We start from the raw sequence: 26,455 nt of genomic DNA on the forward strand, positions 1-26,455 counted from the left end.
ATATTACTACGATTTTACTTATTTGAATTGTGCATTAATAGTGAAGAAAAAGGCTAGTAAATGGCTCAAGTGAAACGATCTAGCCAACGTACAGGCGAGATCTAAAATCTATCATTTAAGGAAGTACCTGTGTTTATGTGGCGACTTTTACCGCGGCGATTATACCACCTGTCAGCTTTAAATGAGAGGAGGGCTTCTTTCCTATGTACATTTTACATAAGAGTCCTGTTACAACTCGTCTGGCGCCTTAGGGAACATAAATATATAGCCGAGTTGTGGATAGGCCAATGGTAGTCTCGGCAGTCAACCTTTATCTTTACACACGGACATCATACGGGGCTGTCTCCAACTTCTGTGTGTCTCTAGATCCTCGTTCGTAGCAGCAGCAGCAGCAGCACTCCCGCTCATATCACGTTAATATAAATAAGAAGTGCTGTCGTACGCTCTCAAATGGTTGACGTTAAGCTTGGCAAGTGCAGAATCCTTTGTGCATTTACGGATTTGCCTACTTTACTTGGCTGACGAAATCGGTGATGAAAGCCTTTAGCGACCTCAACTTTTAGGCTTTAGCATTATACGACTACCGTACCTCATTTCCCTAGATCGCCATCGTGCACAGGAAGAGCAGCTGCACTGCTGGTGCAAGCGACAAATTGTCTGTCAAATCTGAACTAGCCCTCTACAGCACGAAGCACAGAAAATTGTCGGGGTCGATGTCAGATATCTTGCATGGTCTCCTTTCCTGTGTCTCCATTTAGAAACAAACCAAACGAGTGACCGCTAACGGTAGAAAGCGAGTTAACAGCTCTTACCCAAGTGACAAATCAGGAGAGGGGCAGACTAAGTACAGAATCTTCTATTTTTTATCCATAAATTCAGCATCAAATTTGCATGTCAAACAGATAAATATGAAGATGTTTCTTTGACTCGCTATGCATAACGTGTGATTTACATAACGTGTGCTCAACAGGATACATGTTTGGTTTAGAAAGAACAACAAATGTTTTCATGTTTAGAGGGTTAAAGTATACCCTTGGTTTTCACATGTGACCCCTGTACAACACACGGCTTACAGCAAATGAAGTGAACACGCTAACTGTCATCTGACTGGTTTAGAAGGACAACGCGCAGGTCTGTGCTTTTTGGATAAATACAAGGCTTCTTCAGAGTTTACTATATAATGTAATATTGTTTCGGATCAATAAGAGGTTTTCTCACAAAAGCAATTTTAATCATTAGAAATGTAGCCTCCGCTGGCTGGCGCGTAATTGATCTCATTGTAATAAACGGTAACAATTTTTCATAATTTGATTGTAATGATGAGTTTGTCTATTTGCGTCAGTGAAAAAAACAGTTCATAAGGAAAAATAAAACAAATTATATTGATATTAGTATTAACCCTACAGATACGCTTCGAACGTATCTGTAAAGTTATTATTACGAAACGTCGAAACTACAGCTATGACCTTCATTGACCCTGTAAAAATATAAAGGCAAATTTTATCAGTTGAAATATCCGACTTTACTATTGATATGACAATTTACTGGACAATGTATTAATAGTATATCCAATTACCGCTTTTATGGTATTAGATAGTGCTAGGTTTTGTCTGTCTAAGACAAGCTATAGTAGTCGAACATTTTTGGATGACTGTATCGCCGCGGTGATGATAACCTCCTAAAGGAGATGTTCTGGCCTAAGAAATATTCGGCCAAAACCGACATCTAAGTCTACGACAGTAAATATCATCTTAATACGAACTGGCCAATAAAACCATGGTCCAAACTCACCGCTGCGCCATTTCTTAGAAAAAAAAAAAGGCACAAAAACGCCATCATTCTTTGTTATTTGCTTAGGAGTGTATGACGAAAATAAGTTGTTTTAAAAAGATATTTGCGCTTGTCACACTTGTAGTGTTGTTACTGGACATGTTTTCAGGTCTCGTTGATGACAATGGTTTTCATCATTTTGGCGATTTTCTCCGTTGCCGCCTTTTTGTCGTTCAGCGCATCTGAAGAAGTCAAACTGAGAGATTCATTTAACAAAGAGCCACACAATAAACATGCATCACGCGCCAGTTTAGGAGAACTTAAGGCGCACAGTGATACACTGTTCAACGGGACGACAGCCTCGAAAATAAAGCTGCAAGAAAACCCATATTTCTGGCAAGGCTTTATATCAGCACTGAGCGTCATCGTCGTCTCAGAGATCGGAGATAAAACGTTCTTTATTGCCGCTATCATGGCAATGCACCACCAAGCGGCAGTTGTATTTGCAGGTGCAATATCTGCATTATTCATCATGACAGCCCTGAGCGCAATGATGGGTTCGCTAACGCATTTGATTCCTCGTGAGTACACTCACTATGCGTCCATCGTACTGTTGATTTTTTTTGGCGTCAAAATGACATATGAGGCATGCCAAATGTCGGATAACGAAGTCAAGGAAGGGTTTCAAGAAGTGCAACAGGAGTTAAATGAGAGAGAGATGGGCACTTCAGCAAATGTGGGGAACGGGCGAGCATCGAGTAAGCAGACTCATTTGTATATTATTCTATCAAGGATATTCTGGCAGGCGCTGGTTTTGACGTTTGTAGCCGAATGGGGCGACCGTTCACAGCTAGCGACGATTATTTTAGTTGCGCGTGAAAACGTTTGGGCGGTCAATATGGGAGCCATTTTTGGTCATCTCTTGTGTACATGCTTAGCTGTGGTTGCAGGTAGCTTTGTGGCGAAAAGAGTATCGATAAAAACATTAACATACATTGGCGGCTTTGTGTTTTTGGGATTTGCCTTATGGGCTTTTTTTACGGGAATTGCTAATGAGGAATGAAAGATAATGGTAGCCATAGATGAGAGGATTTGTCAAATATAGGAAGACTTCTATGCGGATAGATAAATTAAGAGTGGATTTTCGGTTAAAAGATTTCACTACCCCAGTATACTGTACATACCTAAATAACGAAGTAATATTCAGAGCTCTTTGAGGTTAAATCATGCATGTTCGGCTAGGAATCGACCCTAAAACCTTGTGGCTGCAGATGCAGCGTTAACTGAACTTCCTTCTTTACAGCGTCATCGAATTAGAGCGGGGCCAACAGACAAGAAACCCCAAAGCGTCACAGACTTAGCTATCCTGGCGTTGTAAATAGGCGGACAACTTCTAAGTAATCAAATACTTTGTACGATTGTAACTAGATCCTTTACGCATTGTATAATCGCACTACTTATCAACATAGAGCTGTATATCATCCATTCAGAGGAAATCAAAGACTTGAATTGGTCCTAGGCCCGAGAGATTGTTTTGCAACAAGTGGCCTGTATATACCGTTCATGAATGCTTGATCTGTTGTTTACTTGCACTGTTTATGTTAATTAATGTATTTCTATTTAGTACGAAGATGCCTCTGTAACATACGAGAAGTCTCAAATAAAGTATTAGAATGAATATTGGCACAAAGGTGATTCGTTCAGACACAGTCTTAACTATTGCTTTTTCTTGCCTTCAGTAGTTTACTGTCAATTATTTCTAGGCGATACAACTAGCGGTGAGCGGATACACATGAATGTTACCATTTTTTTTTTCCCCCAAGTACTGTTCTGTATATGTATATATATATATATATAAGCTCATTTTTTAAACTGATCCCTAAATTATAATCAGAGATGGCTGCATCTTAGAGTTTTATTTGAAAGATGCTTCTCGTAGCAATCGACCGATTACAAAGAAAGTTGGTAAAACTTTACTGAGACAGTCGAGTCGTAGCCACGACGTCGCCAAGGAATTAAATATCTACTACCAAACAGGTTTTGTTTATGTCAGGTAAGTCGGCTACTAAAATTCTCAATGTTGGCAGGGCACTGCCCGAACTGATCAAAATGAGTTGCTTCTATCGTACTTCTATCTGCGAAACTGTACAGAAAGATAGCGAAATCGAGCTATTTTTAAGGCGGTTAATCGCGAGTGATGAAAAATAGATCACATATAATAATCAATTTCTGGCAAAACCCAGACTGATGCTAGAGAGGGTATTTGGTGGGATTGGAAAAAAAATTCTCCATTATAACTCGCTACCGCCTCGTAAAACAATTGATTCGGACCTTTACTGCCAACAACTAACAAACTTAGAACAAGTCATTGGAAAAAGTTAACCGGAGGCAAGTTAACAGAGAAAACGACGTCGTTCACCATGACAACACCAAACCATATACATGTTCAATTAACCTAAAGGACTTGGACGAGGAATTCGCGGATGGAAAACAATTCATCCGCCGTGTAGCCCGGAGCCTGGACTATCGGACTATCATCATCTGTTTTGGCCTCCGCAAAACCCTACTAATAGCGTTGTTGTAGTTTCGCTGAAGGGAGACAAAAATCACCTAACGCAATTGTTCATTTAAAAGCCATAAAATTTTTGTTGTGATGATGTTACCAGAAAAATGGCAGAAGGTCATCGTCGATCAGAATGGCGCCTATTTAGTCTACTACTACTATTTCTTTATAATGTAAATAATATTTGCTTCAATTTAGCGTAAAAATCTTTTCGACGACCTAATATAGCTGAGATATTGTTTTAAAATGTAATAAATGCAAGTGATAATGTTTATGGTTGACGGAAATAAATATTAAATATGCGTTCTTATATATACGTTTGGATATATGTTAGTTGTTTTTAATTAGAACTTGTTTGTCGGTTTGTTTCTCTGTCGTGTGTTTAGGGGACTGTACAATTCTATAGCATCCAGAAAGACTGAGTAACTGCGTTAGGCGCAGCGAAAAAATACCACATTTGTGTAATATATTTGAAAAATTCGACAATTTAATAGAAAGTTGCGTTTTTTGCCCTGGTCACAAGCTCAGACTGGTTCAAATGATACGCAGTCATGTAGGTCTTCGATTTTTTGTGAGTACTTCACATGCTGTTCCTAGCTGCGTTTTTCTTGTACAGCGTAACGTTACATGGCTTTCCGGACATACTGTTAATTAATATCACACGCTTTACAAACAAAAACATGTATTTAAAAATGCACGATTTGTTTTAGGAGTAAAGAGTTGTCGTGTAAATAACGTCCTACATTACTGGTAAAATACCTTCTTGTACTTTTTGAATACTTGAAGTTCTTTTTAGTCTTATCACCATAAATATGATGAAATTTTGCGTCAACTTATACAAAACTTTAGTAAACTATGTTTTAAATACTCCTGAACATGACTCCGTTTTTTTATTGAATACAGCGCTTTTTATTCAGGTTCAATAAGTAGATAACTACGTCCGTACGGCGGAACAACGCAAGCACTAAAATTGCATGTTACTGACAGAATTCAGAGCTTGTGAATACTTCGGTATTTTTGGCACGCGGGTCCTGCTCGTGTTTTTCATGTATCTCTATAAAATATCAATAAATCCTTATTGTACGAGTTGTTCGAATAGATGATATACCTGTCTGGCCAACCAATTTTTCTTCTTATAGTATACACTATCGAGTAAACCAACTCTAACTAAACAGGCTCTTGCCGGCCGAAAATCCCACTCACGGTGGTGGATATGTCGTAGCTAGCTGATCGCCAGTCGATTCAATATGCAGGTCTGCATACAGGCATTACGACAATTCCCGAGAGCAAACTTCACGATCGGGAGAGTGTTCAGTAAGTCTTTAGATTTAGCCGGCACGTTCCCGTCATCGCAGTCTTCTGTCCAATCTGTCAATGAGGTTCGTAGATTGGCGTTCCGTGTAAATCGAGGAATCGTGCCGTGTCGGACCGCACCGCATTGGCAGAAGCCAAGCTGACATTCATTTTCCCGCGCTACCTTTTAGCCAGCTAAACAGCCAACTCGACTCGCGTGGCCCTTAGCACTACTATCAGTATTGGCGCTGTGGTTCTATTTAGGCATCCGCTTTGCCGCCTCTCCCTCTGTCGCCTGTTCTGACCATGCGTGCAGATACTCTGGATGTGTGACGAGGCGACCAGTCGCGCGAAATAACGATTAGTAGCGATGTGTCCACATTTCCCCAACGGCGCTGGCAGCTGAATTGTTGATAGAGTTCTCTCTCCATCTCTTCACATTCGACTAGCCCTTATCGACATCAGCGTAACCAGCAGCGAGTCGTAATCGTCCACGCCGACGTCAGCAACGACGCATCCCACTTGTCCAGAGAGGTGCATTCTGCGCCCACACTACGACTACGACTAGGTATCGCTATTGAACTATTCACGATAAAATACTAACAGTACTCGTAAATGATTTGTACTATAAAACATCGAATACTGCGGCTGCTATTGGAGCGGCAGCCGGTTCCGTCAACTGCATGTAGCATTGGTTCGCCTAGCCGTAAAAAGCTGAGGATCGCGAGGCGACAGCAAACAAACAGCCTGTATTCGCCATGCGAGTAAAGATCCTCTGTTTCTACGTTTTTGTTGATCAGCCATAAAAGTAGGTGGGAGAACGGCGGGCGAATGAATGAGAACGGCCAAAGTGACCTTGTGACTCCTTAAACCGTCATTATCATCAACACGAACATCACCAACAGCACACATCCGCCGACGCGGCATCATCGGACAGCCAGATGCAGCACGCAAACCGACAGCGCCGACGGCGGCGTGAGCGTTTCGGCAGTGCGTCGGCGGCAACTAGACGACGACGACGACAACAGGCAACACTGGAACGGAGCACAGCGGACTCCACAACAGAATCGTTGGCTGTATTATACATACGCTGTTTATGGTATGAGCGGTGTCTTCTCGTCGCTGAGGAGCTTCCGTCAGGTGATTTTCGCAGAGACAAACGTCCGAACAAGACGCTGCTCGTGTGCCATCGTTCAAAAGACGCCCCTCGGTACAACAGCAAGGATATTTGCTGCTCTGCGTACAGCCATTTCTCTATCTATATCTGTATATGTCGTATTTATATAAATGTAGTGCTTAGACGTGCGTGTGCATATAGCCGTGCATAGGCATATGTTCCTGCGTATGTTTCCAGCGTCACCATTGGGTAAGAGCGCGAGTCCTGTCCAATCTATGTTACTACTCTTAATTTGTCTCGGCATCAAATGCCCAAACGGTCACAAACGCAGTGATAAAAACGAACACTTTTTAAAGAAGAAGAAAGGCCAGTTGCTCTGTCGTGAAGAGACGAATGAATCTGACGGGCGAGTATGAATTGGTGCAATGGGATCCGTTGTTTTTGCAGTTCTCCTGCGGATCTAGCGAGCTGTATATATGAGTGAAACGTCACGGGCGGGACTCACATGTGTAGAGGTGATCGAAGTCATGGGGGATAGTTAGCTCAAGGAACACTGCTAATGCGAATAGCAGCGCTTGCATCATCAATAGTGTGATACATTAAGCGGACAAGTCAATATAAATCCCGTTTACAAACGACGGGCATAAGCGGCAGTATTACGATAACGGTTACTTGTGAATAATCTGCCTCCGTTCTACTAACGTACGGAAGCTACCTTGAAGCTAATTGAAAACGAACCCGTAGGATCTGAAATAACGGTATGAGAGTTTATTTCTTTATCGCTAATGGCTTTCTCTAATACATTTGGCGATAGAAGCAAACGCTTCGAAATCCGCCGGAGGAGATTGCCGGGCAACGAATGACCAGCTCAACTTATTTTGAACTTCTAAAGTAAGAATACAGATTCAAAAAGTTAATGACATCAGTAGATTACTACACTCTATTCCGTTTAACGTTCCGTACACAAGTGTCGACAGACGCTGCTAGCTACAAACCGACGGTTGAGATCTATTCAAGTAGTTTTCAATGATATCGGTTGCTTAAGCCTACCTAAAAAAAAGAAACACTACATATAGAAAGACAATCGATTGGCAAATCACTGAACAATACGTGGGTTCAGAATGTAGCTGCACGCCATAGTTGAATGTTCGACAAGTTCGTACAGGTATTATCGCACGTGAAAATTTTGGTGGATAGGTTCGTTTATATAGAACAATGTAAATGACTCGCATGTAAAACTACTTCCCAGTTAATTATTGTTTTCGAAAAACAGCTATACGGTATCCTTATTACTCTTAGCGGCCTATTAGTTACGTTTGCCACATCAGACAGTCTCTGTTGTAAACTGTGTCCTCGCCATCGTCTGCGTCAGTTACAGGAACTGAATAGAGCTGGAATAGGAACGTTTTAACTATCTTTGGTTAGTTTCGCGTTACAACGGCATAGCCAAAGTCATTACAAATCAAATGCGTTAACAGTAGATTGGCTAGAGATTCAAGCAGGAAAAAGTTATTTTAAGAATGATCACTCACTATCTAAGGACAAACTTTTTGTCACCGGGAGCCAGGAATGACCAGTGCACCCTTTGAGCTGGCGATACTAACCAATAGTTCGCAGTGCACCTAACTTAGTATGATATGGGTTACGATTTCAACTATTTCGAAACATGGGTCTAATCGAACATCTGAAACTTGCCTCAGACACCTAAATGCTTCGATTTTGCAAGTTAACTAGATTAGTCAGTTAGATTTCATTCTAGTTAGTAGCTTTGTACTAGAAATGAAGTATGTCAGGGTTCAGCTCGGAGCCGTCTTAATAGGGAACAAGAGTAAGAGCACTCTCGTCAAAGTTTACGTGATAATATAGCATGTATTGTGAAACGGCTACTACGAGAGTTTAGCGTTTGCCTCGATGTCGACGTTTGGCATCAACGCCGATGCATACGCGTACTCGATTCATCGCTCGCATACATCATTATATGGCATGAAGGAGATATCGAACGATCATCAGCTCAATAGCCACTCATCTAGTTTCATTGGTAAGTCGGTATTATATCGTCCTTCACTGGCGTCTAACTCAGTGATAAAGTGAGATCTAAAGAGTGATAAAGACAAATCAACAGAAACATATCTACCATACTTTTTACGCGGCACAACATCGAATAGGGGTGAGAGAAGCAGCACACGTAGTGCTAGTGCATCGTACAATCAATCTACAGCTTAGAGTAAATGCGTTCTATACGAGCCAAGCCGCTGTGTAACATAAACAAGGTTCCTATCCTTGTTCGCTAGTCCGTCCTCTTCAACACCACGCATGTCATACTGAGTAAGATGCATTGCGAATTATAGGTTTGTATCGTCAGCTTAAGAAGGTACCAGCGGCCGCCTACTCGTGCTTATTACGAAACCTAATCTTTTCTGTAGGTGACTATTCTGAATATGTGTTGTTGTCGAGAATATAAGAAAAAAATTGCCGTTTACACATCGATGCCGCATTTCTCATGGCATCTAATGGACCGCAAATGGCTATGATTAAGTAAAAAATGAAAACAATTTATCTCGTTACTTAGTTGAAGAGAAGCAGATTTCTTGAAATCCGGAGGAAACTTTCTAGAAATAGTGACCCGAAAGGGACCATAGCTCTCAGTCGCCCCGTTTCATCTAAGTGGATGAGTTGTTGTCTTCCAGTGCCTTACGCGCCATTAGGTCGGCGCATAAGTTCAAACCAGCAGAACACTTCCTTACCATCAGGTCATACCTGGGGCGAACTAGAAAGCTAATAATAGTAATCGATAATTAAAGAGCAATAAATATCCGAATATACGAGAGCATTAGCATATAAAAAAAAAGCCGAAAGAAAAAACATTAAAGCAAGCACAATAAAGAACTTAGTTATAATGAACGGCAAAATAAGATAAGGGAAACTATAGTGTTCGGTCTGCCGCATTGACTTAGCATGTATTATCGTGCAGAAACGCTCGTATCTAGTAGTTACTGTAGATTTTACAGTTGTTCAATGGTGCTCTCCTTGTTTGGACAATACTACCGATATCCTTTAGGCCATAACTTGTCCCTTACTCAGTAACAACAACGAAGTGCTTCCAACAAAATGTTTGCACCAGATTTTCACGCACAACACTAATGCAGTAATAATTGCTATCAATTAACATATGAGAGACGACCTCCTCATGTATGAGGAACAATTCATGGTCAACAAGCCGTCGGTAAGCTGAATACTATGTGGCAAACACTTGTCAAGGCGTATCAATCATTTCAAATATAGAAGTAACGGGACTAGAGTCCGCGCATCGCTTCTATATATCGAGTGATTGAATTAGGTAACTATTATCAAGTTATGCGGCTGCCATATCGATTGCAAAACTGAATGCATTGGAAGTATCCGTGGCAATTAGATAATTGAAATCCATCAATGAACTTCTATTCGTCGTGTCTGCACCACGTTCAATATAGTCATCTGTCGTGGGTCTTAGTTATGGTCTGTTCGTTGCTTTAACAGTTACAGCACAGACAATCCACCTTCAGAAGAACTGGCATAAAGTTTTAATTGCCAGAGCGTGGCTTTCCGAAAGTACGACCACGTACCAAGCATAAGCTTGATAGGGTTCTGTTTGATATTCGCTTCGTGCCGGAAGCCAGCTACTCGATGTAATGCTAACGCAACTCCGGACACGGAACAAAAAAACATTATCCTTTTTCATGAAGCCACTGCAGTTACAATTTGGGATCACGTAGCAAAGGTAACGATTGATTTAGACATGAGGGTGGACAGAAGTGAATAATTAGCCGGAATAATTATTTCTCAGTGAATATCGCATGCGGTAAACGAAACCCTTGACCTGCCGAAGTTTTCCGCAGGTCCGCTGGCCATCGGTGCTGAAAGTTCTTCTGTTCGGTCCCCGACTACGACAAATGGGCAGCCAGTAGGTCCAACAGAACCCGTCTTAACTTCAGCTAGCGGCAGTTAATCTCCAGTTTGCGCAACTTATTGTCGGCGAAACGCCTACGGATGGCTACTTCATTCGTTGTCGGAGTCGATGTAGGTTCAAGGTCAGCTAGAGCTGCGCTCGTTACATTGAGAGGTAAGGTACATCCATTCCATTGCAAACGCTATATATGGATAGATCGCACTATTAAGTTGCGGAACACCGATGAAAACAGTCGAAGACAGAAGAAAACCGCTGAGGTTTTTCCTCATTCCATAATATGCATAACAGGCACATACTCGTGCACTCAATACTCAATAGGATCAGTCTCCTTTGACTTGCTAGTTTAGCCTTGAAATAGACTTGTGGGTGTGTACTGAACCAGAAGAACTAGAAAATCGGGATTGACAGTTCAACGCGAACACCATTCAATTACGAATTATTCATTCTCTGTTCGGACCGATCATTGATACTTGTTTGGATTTCCAGGCAACCTCGTTCGCAAAGCAGATCGTCCCCTCGAGGTCAGGGAACAAAAGGGAGAAATCTTCGAACAAAACGCAGACCAGGTATCTCGACACTATGACCTATTGGTATGGTATTTCTGAAGTTCACTAATGCCCGTCCGTTATTGCGTTGTGGTACGCAAACAAGATCTATTCTCTATATACGTAGAACCTGAAAAAAATCCTGCTTTTGCAATGGTATGCTTTATGAAATCTCAGCGCTGGCTCTTTCCAAGTCTTACTGTGAGTGTCTATCTATTTCTGATGTCGGTAATGCAGAGTATATATGCAAAGGTTACAGCAACGCCATGATACTTTTCAGATTTGGAATGCTATTTGTGAATGCGTACGTGAGGTGGTCTCGTCAGTTAGTGTGGACGATATTAAAGGTTACCTTTATCTTCGTTGCTTTAAATGTCTTCATTTTCAGAACTTTTTTTTCCGTTATTATACTATTTTTTTCGCGTTTGGCTAATTACTTTATTATTGTTTTATTTTTGTGACAGAAGAGAATATAGAACCACGTACCTTATTTCCAAAAAGTCAGGTAAAAGAAGAATCAAATTTTGTGAATTTGTAATCTTTTAGATTTTTTAGAGGGGCTTAGCAAGTCATGACACTAAACGAAGCTGGAAAGTCTTTCAGTTTCGTTTAGTCTGCTTGCAAACCTTTTTAAGTCGAGACCGTATTTTACTAGGAATCGGATTTGATGCCACGTGCTCACTTGCAATTGTCGACGTTGAAGGCCGGCCTGTCTCGGTATCGGCAGACGGGGATGACCGATTCAACGTAATCATGTGGTGTGATCACCGAGCGCGCGACGAAGCTGAACTAATAAATCGAGGAGGTTACCAGGTGCTTAGGCGGGTAGGAGGACGTATCTCCCCCGAAATGGAACCCCCGAGACTTTTGTGGTTAAAGCGACACATGCCCCATTCATTCCAAAGGATCAAGCACGCGTTCGACTTGCCAGACTACCTTACCTACAGGTATAGCTATGTTGCTAAACTCTATTTACCCCCTTTCGTTGTGTTGAGTCTATTTTATAAGTGCGTGGCTCAAGCATGGATCGAACCCATATTCGGATTTAAAAGGTACGTACAAATACGTCAGTTAAAAAAACATAGATACTATTGGAGTGGGAGCTTAAACTAATAAACTGATAATGTAGTTAGTACAAGACAAGTGCGCAAAGCTTGTTTGATCATGTAAAATGAAAACCAATAGAAGATTGTCTAATAAACTTTTCAATTTAAAGTCAAAATGTTCAACCTTCGTTCCTTTGCCCGTAGGGCCACAGGTTCCCTTTCGCGAAGTCTATGCTCTCTGACATGTAAATGGACGTATGACGCCCAAAAAGGGTGGGACAAGGCTTTTTGGCGAGAAATCGGTCTGGAGGAAATAGCCGACAACCCGGAGATAATCGGCAAGCAAAATGAGGTTCGGTATCCGGGTGATTTCCTGGGGACGTTGAGCAAAAATGCGGTCAAGGATCTCGGGTTGAGTAGTCAGACAAAAGTAGGAGCCTCAGTAATCGATGCCCATGCTGGGGTGCTGGGAATGCTAGGGGCGTTTGCTAAAGGTGTCAGCTCCGAACCTACCACTAGGTTATGCTTGATCGCGGGCACCTCAACCTGCCATATGCTGCTCAGTAAAAAAGAAATATTTGTAAATGGTACGTTTTATATGGATTTAGTATATGTCATAGACCTGCTCCATGGATGAAATATTTCATGTATAATCAAGTAATGCATTTTATGCTACTTGCTGTCTCGTATGCATATACCAGCAGCACGTCCCGACTGAACCGGGTACCCTATTTAATAGTGAAGTCAATAGAGATTGAAAATTTTGTTTAATAACGCTGCTCTCAGTGGAGTAAGTAAAAAATGGAGTAATAACGGCTTCAGTTATATGCCGATACGGTTTCTGCTACGGTTCCAAGAAACCATCAACATGTGTTCGCAAACTGATCCACTACTGATATCTTCGTGAATAGGAGTCTGGGGTCCGTACGAGGGAGCCATTTTTCCAAACCTGTATTTAGCTGAAGCAGGACAGTCAGCATCGGGTATGTTCCTCGATCATTTGCTGATGACGCACAGCCGCTACAATGAAGCATTGGAGAATTCGAAACGTTTCGGTCTACATATTGTGGAGTTTGTGACTCAAATTCTCGAGAATATGGCCTCATCAAACAGATGCTCAGTTGATGAACTTACCAAAGATTTACATGTCTATCCAGACTATCATGGAAACCGATCACCACTGGCTGACCCAAACATGCGGGGCATGATTTCAGGTATATAAGCTAATATAAATAAATGCTAATAAAGATATATTAATCTTAACAAATAATAATAATCATAATAAAAGATAATCGTTTAAAGACAAGTTACTCAACAACGAACGAAGACTAAAAAAGGCGCAAGCATGCCACGGCCGTATGATTTGACTACACCAAAGGGCCTTGGCTTTCTAAAACTAATAACTTGTGTAGTCCGTCGTCACTACGGAACTTGTTGTCACACAGAGCGCAAGTCGACCGTACCGATTGAACAGAAGCACGTTGAAAACTATAAATAGTTACTCAGTAATTAGACGATGTTCGCTGGTCGATGTGCTCCAATAACTTTCTTCCACGTATTTTTTTTCCCTTAAATGTCGGTTGCTACTTTTAAATGAACTTCACTTTTCAAAACGTAATTTTGTGAATCTGTTCTCTTATCGAAATTCAACCATTAAATATTCTCTATTCCTCATATCCCTGTGATTCTTGTATGCTGATAGGCCTCGAACTGTCGAATACCGAGGAAGATTTGGCAATATTATTTCTAGCGGGTGTCCAAGCCCTAGCTTATCAGACGAAACAGATTGTTGATCAGCTGGAAAAGCAAGGCCACCGAGTTGAGTCGCTGCTTCTTTGTGGGGGACTAATTAATAACCCACTTTATGTTGCTGCGCACGCGAACGTCCTCCAACGACCCGTCCTCGTGCCAGACGAAAACGAAGTCGTTCTAATTGGTACGTCACATACGTAAGTCTTTGGAATTATAATAAAAAAATTTGTAAAAAATTATCATCATTAAAAATCATTAAAAAAAGTAAAAATTGTAAAAAATGTAAAGTACTTGGTAAGACTTATACGGCACTTACCAGATAAACAAAATATCAACAATAGTTTTTATTTGGATTGTGCAAAAAATCTCTTACTAACAAATCATTCTAGAGTAAACGGCTCCAATTTAAGTGGGCAAACACTATAGATTTCGCTCAGGCTGATTCATGCTTAAGATTTAATAAAATTATTGCGCTGGTATTTTTTTTTGTAAAGTATTTCCGGAAGTTCTGCGTGAAACTGAGACACATTTTCGGAGTACCGAACAGTTGGCTTGGTCATTAGTCGGCCAAGTTAACGTGTTTCTGCGTGGAGAGCCAATTCTTTGATTATTCAAATTAATTAGGAGCTGAAATTCAGACAGACAGGACAGATTGATAATCTGTCCGCAATACAGAGTAAGACGCGGGGGTCAAACTTCCTAAATTGATCTACTTTATTACGACCCTCCCATCCGTTTATCTACATTACAGGAGCGGCCGTACTTGCTGCCCGCGCCTTGGGCTGCTTTCAGGATCTATGGGAAAGTATGAGGGAGATGTCGGGTAGAGCAACAATCCGTTGGCCTGATCAAGCCGTAGCTGAGCTTCATTCCCGACGCTACAAGGCATTTCTGATTCTTCTAGACTGCCAGCTTGCCATTCGCAAAGTCATGAATCCCATAGAACGGGCGAGCGCGTATTAGACAAGGACGAAAAGAGCTGCTTATGTAACGACCAGCCGAAAATTCCAGTTTGGGTGGATAGTGTGAAAACTTCAACAAGTTATATACATATATACGCTTAAAATAAGTGACGGAATGTATGCAAACGTTTTTTTTACTTGGCTATACTGTTCGAATGGTAGGGAAATGTATTTTAATAGGATGGATATCTATATATTTACAGATTAAGAGTGAACAACTTACAGACTTTGCAAAAACAAGTAGGTATGAAAAATCGAAAAAAAAAAACTAACAGATAAAAAAAAATGTGAATTAATTGTTTCTTTATTGAAGTAATTAAGTTCTCTTTCTGTATACTCGGCGTAGCAGGCGAAGGCCGAATAGAAAAGCTTTCCTATCATTTACGCTAGAGGCACCAAAATTTTTGCCAATTTAGTTTAGCGTTTTTCGTATGTTTGCAAATAGATTATTTTTCTAACAAATAATGCCATTCCGTAAAGTTTTGAATAGTGTACGTCTGCATATTTCCATGCTTGATTTTACGCTGAAATTGCCGAAAACTATTAAGATTTAATTTGAAGAAGACTGTTTCTCACTAAAAACAGTTACAAAAGGTTTCTACTAATTGTGTATTAAGAAAAAAAGTTAGTTGTTGTTGCAAAGTTATTGTGAAGATTTTAAAGCAACCATTGTATACGTGTTCTCAAACAGCGATCGATAAGTTAGTAATTAAGGAACAAATCATTGTTCGAGTACATCATTTAAATTATACTACCTAAATTAAGGGTATGACGTAATAATAGGAACGCATAACGCAGCATCCAACTGGACAGAAATTTACGGCTGACGTGTAGCATGATATCAGCACGTTTGAAAGCGTTCGGCTATAGGTATACATATTGTGGGCAGAAGATAGGACGCACTAAATGATTCATTCCGACTCTATTCCTAGCTCACTACAGAGTAATTTTTACCGAAAGTTTAACAAATTCCTATCGACGTTCAGCACGCTAGAGAGAAAACAGGAACAAGGCCTACCCTGCTAACAATATGGGTCATATATACGTCGCCGGTTGTACTTTGGTTTTTGGTCAGGTCAGACTTCTCATGAGTGTCATTTCATAGAGCAGAGTACCTTTATCGACGAGATAAAATCGAGTAGACGCAATTTCGAAATCATCATTTTTCGATATCCATCCCAATTGTGCTACACGGTTAACGAATAAGGCCTTCCGTCTACGCAAGGATATCCCTTAAAACCGGTATTACTACTCGAAAGATTAGTCGTTACGTCGAAAAGGTTGAACTGCCACCTTCGTCATCGAATGATCCAGCCAAGTCTGCCAGAAAGACCTTTTTCATTCTGAAATCGTAAAGTTATACAGTTGCCCTTTTTGTGTGTGTGTTTATTTTGAATGTATTTGGACTTCCGCATAATCACTCTTCTTCTATTATTTACGAGTCACATGATCCGGCTAGACTAACAGATTTGGATCGATTTCATAGATGAAATTTTCATTCAAACGTTGAAAAGCAGGTATAGGTTAGAAATAGTGCTCATCCGAATACATATTCTAGTAGTACGTATTAGATGTTTACAAGAAGACCTTTTTGATGAAATTGTGTGTGTGTGCTCACCCGGGAAGAATATGTTACATATTACCGAACGAGGAAAACATGCCACGCGCATGCTGTAAGCTGAAGACTATTCGCCTGCTATAAATTTGTCGGACTGTCCTTGTGGGATTGTGCTCGAGAGAGACGAGACCTCAAATGAAGAGCACCGGTATATAACGGCGATTCGTTTTTTTAGAACGAACTGAGACAGCACAGAATGTGGATAAGCCACATGTACAAACACAAAGTATCGATAGCTTAGTGAAAAATTTATTTAAAAAAAAGGATGCCTAATTGCCGCGATCCAAATGGCCTAGAAAGACAGAATGTACACCTGGAATAACAGCGTTTCAGGATGGAAATCTATTTTCTGTTAAAAAAAAATATTTTCAGAACTCTCAGTCGTTAGAATTACTTCACAAGCCGAAGGATATGTCAAACTTTGTGTGCCTCATGGTTTTAAGAGCTCAACAACCGCCAATTGGACCAGCAAATACTGGAGTGTAGCCAATATCTATCGTCTATTAAGAAGTCGCACCGTTGAAGTTGCTTCTTTTTACGCATGGTACTGACTACAGATCTTTCGGGACCCTACTTGCGGCATTTTTCGAGATAGCGCTCATTCGCTCATTGCTTTCATTACGTCAAAGATTACTGCATAAAATCTCAAACTATAATGTATACAAGCCGACGTATTGAGACAACGAACGCCGAAGACAAAATTCGGTGACGTTTGCCGGTGACTTGTTAGAACGTCGGGCAGACACCATCAAACATAGCGGACAAATTCATATTTTTATAGATCCTAAATAAAAGCTGGAGTTCATGCTTTAAAGAAATACGAGACAAAAGTTTAATGTATCTAATCGCATACGTAATACATACCTGTTGCGAGACATCGTATATTTAATTGCCCCAACTAAAGCTGCTTTTTTTGAAGTACTCTTCGCCGGATGTAAAACACTTATGTCACCATTTTTTCCAGTTCTCAAGACACTTTGCGATAGCCCTCAAAGATTATTCTTTTAGTTTTTCTACTGCATCAATACGCTCCCTTTCAAAAGAAAACTGGGGAACGTTGCAAGGAACTGGGTACAATCAATACGGGGGTTCGGGCAACACATACATAGAATCTCTTGCAAACACTGCTGTATGTATAGTGAAGTGTTGGCCTATTGATTATCGTGTCGAGGATCCAGAACTTGGTGTGCCCCAGTTCTGGTCTCTTGTGTTAAATAAACTCGCGCAATGTTAATGGAACTTCTTAACTGTACTCTTTGACCATGGTACCGGACAGCATTGACTCTAAGAAAACTGAAAAAGCCTTCCCTGACCATAAAGTGCACCTTAGTTCAAGGACCTAGGTTGTTCGACTCTCTTCGGGTTTTGAACAGAGTTTTGAAGGACTGCTTCATGGTCTTTTCGTCGCATACTTCCAAATACGCTTCTGCGCACTTGTAGTAAGATGTTTACCAAGTGTCTTCGAGAAGCGCCTAGAAGTTTTTACAATAGGGTTCATATGCTGGATTTTCAGTTGTTTTTGCATAAAGTTTGCCGCACGCCTTCTGGCGCCTAAATGGTACATCAAAATTGCCTGATATATATAAATTAAGTTTTTATTTTTTCTACCAGCGCTATTAAGATGATTTAGCGGTTTGCAAGCACGAGTTGTTTCACATTTGCCACGTTCCCGCCAGTGACAACTGTCACAGGCCTTACAGAGTGAGGATTGTCCTTAATTGACTCCCGTTCGTTTTGGAAACGCTTAAGCCACGCGTTTGCTTGAGCTGTACTCAGTATCTGGCTTCCGCATTTGCGGAGTGTTTATGCGATATATTTTGTTTTTCATGCAAAACCTGTTACTTAATTTGGGAGAAACGTTCAATACATTGTGTTTGCTCGATATCACCGAAAAACTCGAGTAGCAGATTCGAGTAACAAGTGGTTCACAAAATTGTAACAAAAAATAGCATTGCCAAATGTACCAGAGTTCGAGAAGAGAGGTCTTCAATCTGCTAAATTTCGCCTTATATGTAAAATGTGTCTCTAAATATATGAAATTGGGTACGCATTAAGACACTGGAATCATTCCATAAGAGAGTATCGCAAACAGTGGTAATCTTTGGTGCTCCGTCTCTAGGATTTGTGGGTGTAACGATAATATAGCTGTTGTAACGCTTTTATTTAGCATTGTTTTAAGAAAGTAAGTTGACGAGGCTTGTGTAGTCATGTCAAGTTGGCGGATGATTTGCTGACGAGTCTTACTTTCAGAACTAAAACTTGGTTTTAGTGGGCTGAACTCGGTTAAGTCAATAGCCCTTCTAAGAAAATACCCATTATAGTTTGGAGAGAAACGAGAGTCCCTGTTTATATTTGGCGCCCTACAACGTTACTGGCGCACTCCAATATCATTGATATTCGATGGAAACTGATTAAGGTCAATAACTAATTTTATTCACACAGGTTGCATGAACGGTATATATATATATATCAATTTAGTGAGCGCATGCAACATGGACGGCATATAAGCTTTTACACCTTATACTGTATATGTCCTCGAATCGAAGTAATCGAAAAAGTTCTTGGAAATAGACCTACAGGCTGCCTTAGAACTAGCACAAGTGTAGCCAACCTAAAATGACATAAAATAGCCGAAATAAACGTTAGTTATTTCGGCTATTAAGACAAAATCGAGGTACTATTGCATTGCGAAGGCTGTTGGCCTTTCTAAATACAATGTTACTTCTTCCAAAATCGCCAACTTTTCATTTCACAGAACAATACTTACGCCAGATAAGTCATAACTACGTAGACGTCCTCTGTGGAGCGCTAATAACAACCCTGGACGAAACGTTCGGTATTGAACTTCCGCTTCAGTATCTCTAGTACGTCATCCTCATATTGATAATGACGTACATATGGTCTGAAAAACTACAGCACTAACTCGCGCCGTGACAGTAATCTTACTACAAAAATCACCAATCTATATGAAACTTGTTGTTTCAGGGTTGTTTGTCAAACGGAGTTAAGTGCTGACTCGTTTGAACTCATCGTTCAAGTTACGAGATAATATACCTCACTAATAAAAATCTACTCCATTGCTCAAGTAATGCTGTCCGCGTTGTACACGATAATTTGTCTTACCTACATTTTTACCAGTCTGTACTGATCATCTGAGTAGAGGGGACCGAACTTTACGTCAGTTTGAATCGGTTTGCTTCTTTAATCGGCAGACGAAATTCTCAGCCAATAATTTCAACTACATCAGCGTATGCGTATTCGTTAGCGTCTTACCATCCAGATAAGTAGGGACCTCAGAAAATTTTCTTCTAAAAACTTTGTCCCAACTATCTGTTTAGAGAAAAAGTGCATAAAACGTTGACTTCGGTTTAACCGGCCACCGTCTACCAGCGTTAACCAATACAGTCGCTATTATCCCTCAAGGATATGCCTTACTCCAGAAACTTCTCTCCTGCTTCAGCATCCTACACGATACCAATTCCACACCTCCGCTCGGACTGCCAGTTTCCTGGAAACTCAAGCATCTGTCTTCGTTTCTGTTTACGCGTCACAGCAATTTGATCAAACGGAATAGTTCTCATTCGTTTTGATAGGTAGCGCTGCGTGTCTTGCTGATGGATCTCTCCCACAAAGGAGTCACTTTCTATATCGACCGCTAGACGTCGCTTCGTTCCGCCTTCTATTTACATCGTAAAGCGCTGAAAATATCATTTTCGGTTCATAAGCATTTTCGGTGACTGTTTCCACTTAAGACCCAAATGATTTCTCATTATTTTTATATGCTTTTTTCAACCTGACCCGCTAATTAGTGTTTATTGGGGTATTGAGCGTACTCAAAGTCGACGAAGGTCTCTTGCTACAGGAATCAGTGCGGCGCTCGCAATCAACCACCGACGACTGGCGACCGCCACTGCCACAGGTCCAATAAGCAACACCATCACCACTAAAAACTTCATGATCAGCCGAGACCTACGGACAGACCGATCGAATACTGTACCATCATCACTAGCATAAGGCATTGAAGCTAGCTAGCGCGTGAGTTTCTTGAGAGATCCGCTTGGTGCGCAACGATCGCCGCTCGTTGGGGGCGGGGCTTAACTCATGAGCGTCATGGCGCGTATTCGACCACCCAACAGAGTCGTCCAGGCCATAGTGAGCATCGAATCGCCGCGGCTCGTCTTCGTAACGAACTAAACAAATAGCAACAACAACAACAACACAAGTTTGGTTGAATGAGTTTCTGCAGGTTTAGCACATTGCCTGTGTGATCTCGAGCTAATATTCAGATATTTTTTATGTGGACAAATCTTCGGAATTGCCTTTTGGTACCCTATTGAAGTAACTAGCAAGCAAAAGCTAGTTGATTACCTACGTTGAAACGATTACGATCACTAATTAGACAGAAAAGGTGTTTTAAATTGCTGCAAGACAAAGTGCGTGAAAAAAATTCAGTTGTGTGAAACGAGGTGTGTATGAAAGAAGGGATACTATTGCAACGATGGGAGATTGAACGAAAACATCGTGGATTAATAGCACACCGCGAGCTAGCTTGCCCGACCACTCAACGTTGGAGCACGGGCACTTTGAGTGTCGTCTCTCGTGAGAGTGACACCAAAGACGCCGTACGCCAATATGAAGTGTCTATTAGGAATAATAACTATACTTGTGGCCATTACTGGCGTGCATCTCGTAGCTGGTAAGTAAGACCAATGCATATGATATCAACAACAACAAAAGCATCAATGAATAAACTCATTTCGCACCCATGAGCTCGAATCGTTAGCGCTGTTAAGGAATGTTCTTGTTACCAAATCTGTTGTCGACAAAGCGTGTTCCGGCGATGAGCACACGAATAAATTAGGTTTTTCAAATAGTAATTAGCATGTGTTTTTCAAGTAACGTTTCCCTGCGTACGGACAGTTGAAACATCGTAAGCTGAGCCAAGCGTGATATCGCGTCCATTAGATGGACTGATGATGTACGCTAAATCCACGCGTCAGTTAAACATGCATTTATACATTTATGCGTAATTCTCCATTTATTTTGTGTACTTCTATCATCATTTAAGGATATCGCGTATTGCTGCCACGAGATCACCGTCTGTGTGTGTGCTTGTATAGGTCACGAGCAAATTTAACCGGAACGCGTACGTAGTCACTGAACTGTTTTCGCTTCCTTCGCCGTTAGGTGTCGTTGTGCTACCGTCGTTATTTGTCGAAAAGCTCTTCGATTCCTCGCTCATTCGTTTGTTGTGCCTGTCGCTGTCGGCAGTGTACGTTGTGCGAAGATCTTTAGCTGGCTGTTGGATTCGTCTCCGCTGCGCTGTTCGGCCGCACAGAAATACCTACGTTTTCACCATGGCTACCAGCCGGTAGTGGTAGTTTGGCGCGCCATAGGCACCAATTCTCAGTTGCTTTTTTCTTCGTTCGGTAGATTCTGGCAAGTGGTCGTCGCCAAAGCGCGCAATAGACCGCACAGACGGATCAACGGACAGATGAATCGATGGTCGATGGCAAGAGCAGGAGGGATGGCAAAACCAGCTACAGCACAACCACCTTTCTATTTTCACCGGGTTCACGTTCTTGTCGTCTTGACGACGGTGGCGGCAGCAGCAAGAGCTGCTGCGGCAACAGCAGCACTTTCGCCGTAGCCAGCGACGCCAGTGGTTGCTAGTGCTGCTGACGCCGCGCACACTCGTTGGCTTCTTGGCCTCCATCCACTTCTCGATCGAAAGCCGCTGGGTTTGGCTCAGCAGTGTCGTCGAAAGTCTGTTTTTTCTTTGCTGTCGTTTGCTTTTAACGGATTTCGTCGCACTACTATTTCTGTCGATAGTGGCACTGCCGCTCCGGCCACCTCTACGGATGTTTTTTACTTTTGCTGTAGGATTGTTGAACAGGCGACCAATCAGTCGGCCCATGCCGTCCTATTTGGTTACACTCGATCGATCGCTGAACGAGAAGGTGCGTGCCGACCATTCGTACGGTCACACACATACGTATATGATCATCTCATACTCATGTGCAATATGCTTTTTCGGTACATGGCAAGTCAACGAAGATGAATTGCCGTTGAGCGTTTGCATAGGAAATTAATATTCTGATCAATAAAATTCACTATACCGTCCATCGTTGAGTACGATATAATACGCCGATGATGAGTTGCTTGTGGGTCCAGAAACATTCCGGCGCACAGACGACGACGCATATCTGTTACAAATCAGTCTTACTCATTATATAACAAACACTTCACTAACTGAAGTTGCGTTGGCGAGTATTTTGCCGGATGAACTCACTTGCACGCTCGAAGCTGTGGTGAAGGCAACAGTTATTAGCTCCAGATAGTCGGCCAGCTATTAACGTCATTGTGTATCTGTTGATGAAGGCAAAATACATATTAGGTATACATTGTTCACTTTAATTTTTATGGATATAGTAAACTTCAAGAGCAAGCTGTCCTAGAACCAACTGGAAGCATTTCAGAGATACCACATCTAGTCATTTCCAAGAAAGATCTCTGTATCGCTGGTGAGTTTATACTTGTCCCTGTTGGGATACGGAGCCGATTGTCTTCAGCTAACATCAGTTAATCTATTTTCATGTTTATCGTTGGAACATATTGTCAATAGGTATACAATGATTGCCGCTGCTGTTCCCTGCTCGGTTCAGCTTGACTTTGTGTAACATGTTATGTTCATGTTTCGCCTATCCTTATCAACTTATACTCGTCGCCTTACACAGACGTTAGAAAGGCAAATTGGACCTATTGCAAATAGTGGTCTCGGCCGTAACTCTATGGCTTAAATCAAAATTGTGCGCGCACCACTTGCATATTGCATGTGGGAATCTGTATTGTTGTTATAGTGGATATACTGGTTAGTCGCCTCGTCTAGAAGATCGACAGATAGAAGGTCCGCGGTTCCTACAATGAAGTCGGCTGCACTCGCTCTGCGCCCTACATCATCTAGGCCATTGAATCGTTCTTGATAAACGTCCAAGGCTCTGTGTGCAGCTCCTCCCGTCAGCTTCACTAGTAGTGCTAATTCTGCTCGAGCCAGCGTGTCTATGTGTATATCACAGCAGTCAGTGCGTGGTACTGGTTTAGCTGAGCAAGCTAGCGAGGACCATCAAGGTAGGTTGATGTCGAAGCCGCGTAGTTTCACTCCACCGTACTACAACTCCATCTATTATTACTGTGCCTCCTACCTCTAGCATTTCTTTTGGCTCGTTGTTGTCATTCGCTCCGAGGTTAAGCAGCTGCTGCCAGCCCGCCAAGCAGCCAGCGAATCTGGTAGAGATAGTGGTGCTTCTCGTACTCCTCGAGCGGTGACGAACAGCAGTAGTGCAGCTTTTAGCAATCAAAGATCGCCATATGCAGAAAGGCAGGCAGGCCGAACTAGTCCCGGCAGCCAGTGACGCTGATCCAGGCAGCCGGACGATCATCATCGTTGGCCATAATGGTGGTTGCTCCTGTTGCCGGGTATGCGGCGCAACCCAAGCCAAGTACGCACACCCAACCCACAAAGCTAATCCGGCCCAGTTGCTGTTGATGCTTTTGAGCACCAGACTGCTTGATGTTGCTGGTGAAGGACAGTTGCAGCCCTCTATGAATGACGCTCTGTTGGGGTCCAGACCGTTGAAGCAGGCAGCCAGTCAGCCAACACGAGGAGTACAGCGGCGCGCCCGAAAACCATTCGCCATGTTTAAATTCACGAATATTATCGTACTGCTGTTGTGTATTTACTACCGGCACCACCGCTGTGGGTAATTGGGAATAGTAAGCGAGTAATCTGTTCTCAAATAAGCCACGCAAAGAGTTTGTAGACGCCAATGAAGCGACGCCAGTATCAGATGTGATAACCGCGTACGCAAAATAGGGCTCGGAGATGCACGTAGGTGTAATCTAACCATCGTAGCTATCATATCTATGGTCAGTTGTTGCAGCTATTGGTATGCGACTATATGAAGCTTGATTGGCGGTCGACTCCAGCACTTAGAACTGTGGCGGTTTAACGTTCGTGCCACCTTCAATAAACCATGATCTATTCCACTCCCAAAGCTGTTGGCCTTAGGCTGATGATCGCGCACGAGATACTTCATTAGAAGAAACATTTTTGTGTTCATGGTCACAGAAAGGTTGCTGCAATTTCGCTTGTGTCAGGTTTTGGGCTTCTACTCGATTACGACGTGTGTCTGGGTCAATACCCTGTTTAGTACTTGAATACAGTAGTATCCTGGCTGAGTTGCTCTTCTACCTTTACTGATGGTGTAGGTCGACAGTCACAGTCGGCACGAAAGCTTACTCCCGACGCGCCAAACTGAACGGAATTAAATATGCTTGAACTAGCTGAGTATAAAATTTCACTCTTTTGACCGTGATCAAGCGTGCAATGAGCCCTAAAATTGGACGTGACTAAGACATCTTTTCGATGAGGGTAGCATGACACCCGATGCACGTTTTACCACAAAAACCCAATGCTTGAGGCACGGCTGAACGTGACGACGGCGACGACAAAGGTACATTTCGATAATTAGTCACGCAACATTTTGAATTTTTCGTTACATGAACTATGTCCGACTGTACGGGAGTAGTAAAAAACAACACTACAGCGATCGGTAGCCAAAGTTTTCTTCTAGTACAAACGAGCTTAATGAAAAAATAACAACAGTCGCCTTTGTCACTGAATTCGTCACTCATTTAATCTGTCCGCGTGTGATTATACACTGGCAGGTCCAAAAATAGTAGAGAAAGAGATATAACTGCCTGTTTACAGTTAAGGCCATTGGCCTGACAACAATGAAAATAATCTAGTTTTCTTCCTTTTCAACGTTCGTCTATATTCTACACACTCGAGTTTTTATTTTGATTAAAAGCCGCTGCGTCGTCATCAAACCGAAAGAAACGTCTAATAGGCTATTTGCCAATTTTATAAGGCATTTCTCCTTTGTTCTCGTAAAGCTAAGGTCACATGATGACATGTTTCCGCTGGTTAGCAGAATTGTTGGCTTTTTCGAGTAGAGTATTGGCGTACTCGATGATTGAAACGATCAGATCAACTAAGCCAGCAAACTGTAGCTTTATAGCTGCATGGTCAATCTTGGATCGACCAATGCCCGGAGCACTTGGCATTCTCATTTGTTGACTTTTTTCTTTCTTTGTCACGGTCTCTTTTGCGGTTTGCATGCAAACCGCAGTTATTGAGAGTAGCTAATTTTCCTCGTTTATCATTTATCATCTCTCGACGAAAAGCTGATTGGATTGCCACCAGTCAGGGATACGCTGGATAAGCAGAACGTTACAGAAAATGCCAAGTTCGACCTCTTATGAAAGTGCCTATGTGCAGGCTAGACAGCGTCAGTGTTATTTAGTACTTACAAAATGAGGTGTATGCATAAATACCTGCACTCACATAGTAGGTACTATTACAGGTAAGGCTAAGCAAACGAACGTTATTTGGAGTAGTCAAGGAGCCAGCACAAATGCAGAGAGTTTTAGCGCAATATTTATTATCACCTGGCCCGCTCCACATTGCTTCGACGAGGAGCCAATACTGTTGTCTGTGGTGAATTTTACAGACATCATGAAAGTAGTAAGTGGCGCTTTTCAGGGTATGAAAACGTGTCTTCTTATCAGGGAGAAATTATTAGTGATTGGCAAGAAGCGGAAAGCCAGCTAGCGAGCATTGGCTTTGCTGCCATGTGCCGTCCGTTTCACCGTTGTCATCATCGGCCTCAACAAGATCTTAAAAATCTCTGGTTCTCCGTTGATGGCATCCTTGCATTGCCGCCAGCTTTCAGTCGTTGTGCTTGTTTATTTGGACGACTTACGGTAGGTACGAAAGGTACG

The 26,455-nt window shown here is 41.9% G+C and overlaps 2 protein-coding genes and 1 long non-coding RNA gene across 10 annotated transcripts in view; all 3 read left to right on the forward strand.

Moving 5' to 3' along the window:
- The first annotated feature begins 184 nt into the window (after positions 1-184).
- LOC111271835 (uncharacterized) lies at positions 185-3,486 on the forward strand. 2 transcript variants are annotated; one of them, XM_022852847.2, is made up of 3 exons: positions 185-1,131; positions 1,940-2,528; positions 3,074-3,486. In XM_022852847.2, exons 2-3 carry the CDS (start codon positions 1,949-1,951, stop codon positions 3,085-3,087), a joined length of 594 nt encoding a protein of 197 aa, XP_022708582.1. In that variant the 5' UTR covers positions 185-1,131; positions 1,940-1,948; the 3' UTR covers positions 3,088-3,486. The 2 variants fall into 2 exon arrangements, with proteins under 2 accessions (XP_022708582.1, XP_022708581.1); XM_022852846.2 differs by having other exon boundaries at positions 187-1,131; positions 1,940-3,486.
- Positions 3,487-6,537: 3,051 nt separating this feature from the next.
- On the forward strand, positions 6,538-15,286 carry LOC111271836 (FGGY carbohydrate kinase domain-containing protein). 6 transcript variants are annotated; one of them, XM_022852849.2, is made up of 9 exons: positions 6,538-6,992; positions 10,609-10,842; positions 11,176-11,255; positions 11,515-11,581; positions 11,890-12,181; positions 12,485-12,867; positions 13,192-13,494; positions 13,983-14,216; positions 14,784-15,286. In XM_022852849.2, the coding sequence occupies exons 2-9, from the start codon at positions 10,770-10,772 to the stop codon at positions 14,993-14,995; spliced, it is 1,644 nt and encodes a 547-aa protein (XP_022708584.1). In that variant the 5' UTR covers positions 6,538-6,992; positions 10,609-10,769; the 3' UTR covers positions 14,996-15,286. The 6 variants fall into 6 exon arrangements, with proteins under 6 accessions (XP_022708584.1, XP_022708583.1, XP_022708588.1 ...); XM_022852848.2 differs by having other exon boundaries at positions 10,619-10,842; XM_022852853.2 differs by having other exon boundaries at positions 10,619-10,842; positions 11,938-12,181.
- A 5,509-nt stretch (positions 15,287-20,795) lies between these two features.
- LOC147751932 (uncharacterized) overlaps positions 20,796-26,455 on the forward strand; it is a 31,305-nt gene continuing 25,645 nt past the window's right edge. For both annotated transcript variants that reach the window (XR_015315485.1, XR_015315484.1), the window contains exon 1: positions 20,796-21,308. This is a non-coding gene — a long non-coding RNA (uncharacterized LOC147751932). The remainder of the gene's footprint in view (positions 21,309-26,455) is intronic.

This window comes from Varroa jacobsoni, unplaced genomic scaffold (assembly GCF_002532875.2).
Source record: "Varroa jacobsoni isolate VJ856 unplaced genomic scaffold, vjacob_1.0 contig01090, whole genome shotgun sequence".
NCBI lineage: Eukaryota > Metazoa > Arthropoda > Arachnida > Mesostigmata > Varroidae > Varroa > Varroa jacobsoni.

Coding starts and splice junctions, on each gene's coding strand:
- LOC111271835 (XM_022852846.2), top strand. CDS start 1,949: ATGACAATGGTTTTCATCATTTTGGCGATTTTCTCCGTTGCCGCCTTT.
- LOC111271836 (XM_022852849.2), top strand. CDS start 10,770: ATGGCTACTTCATTCGTTGTCGGAGTCGATGTAGGTTCAAGGTCAGCT. Junction 10,843..11,175: donor TGCGCTCGTTACATTGAGAG/GTAAGGTACATC, acceptor TTGGATTTCCAG/GCAACCTCGTTCGCAAAGCA. Junction 14,217..14,783: donor AAACGAAGTCGTTCTAATTG/GTACGTCACATA, acceptor TCTACATTACAG/GAGCGGCCGTACTTGCTGCC.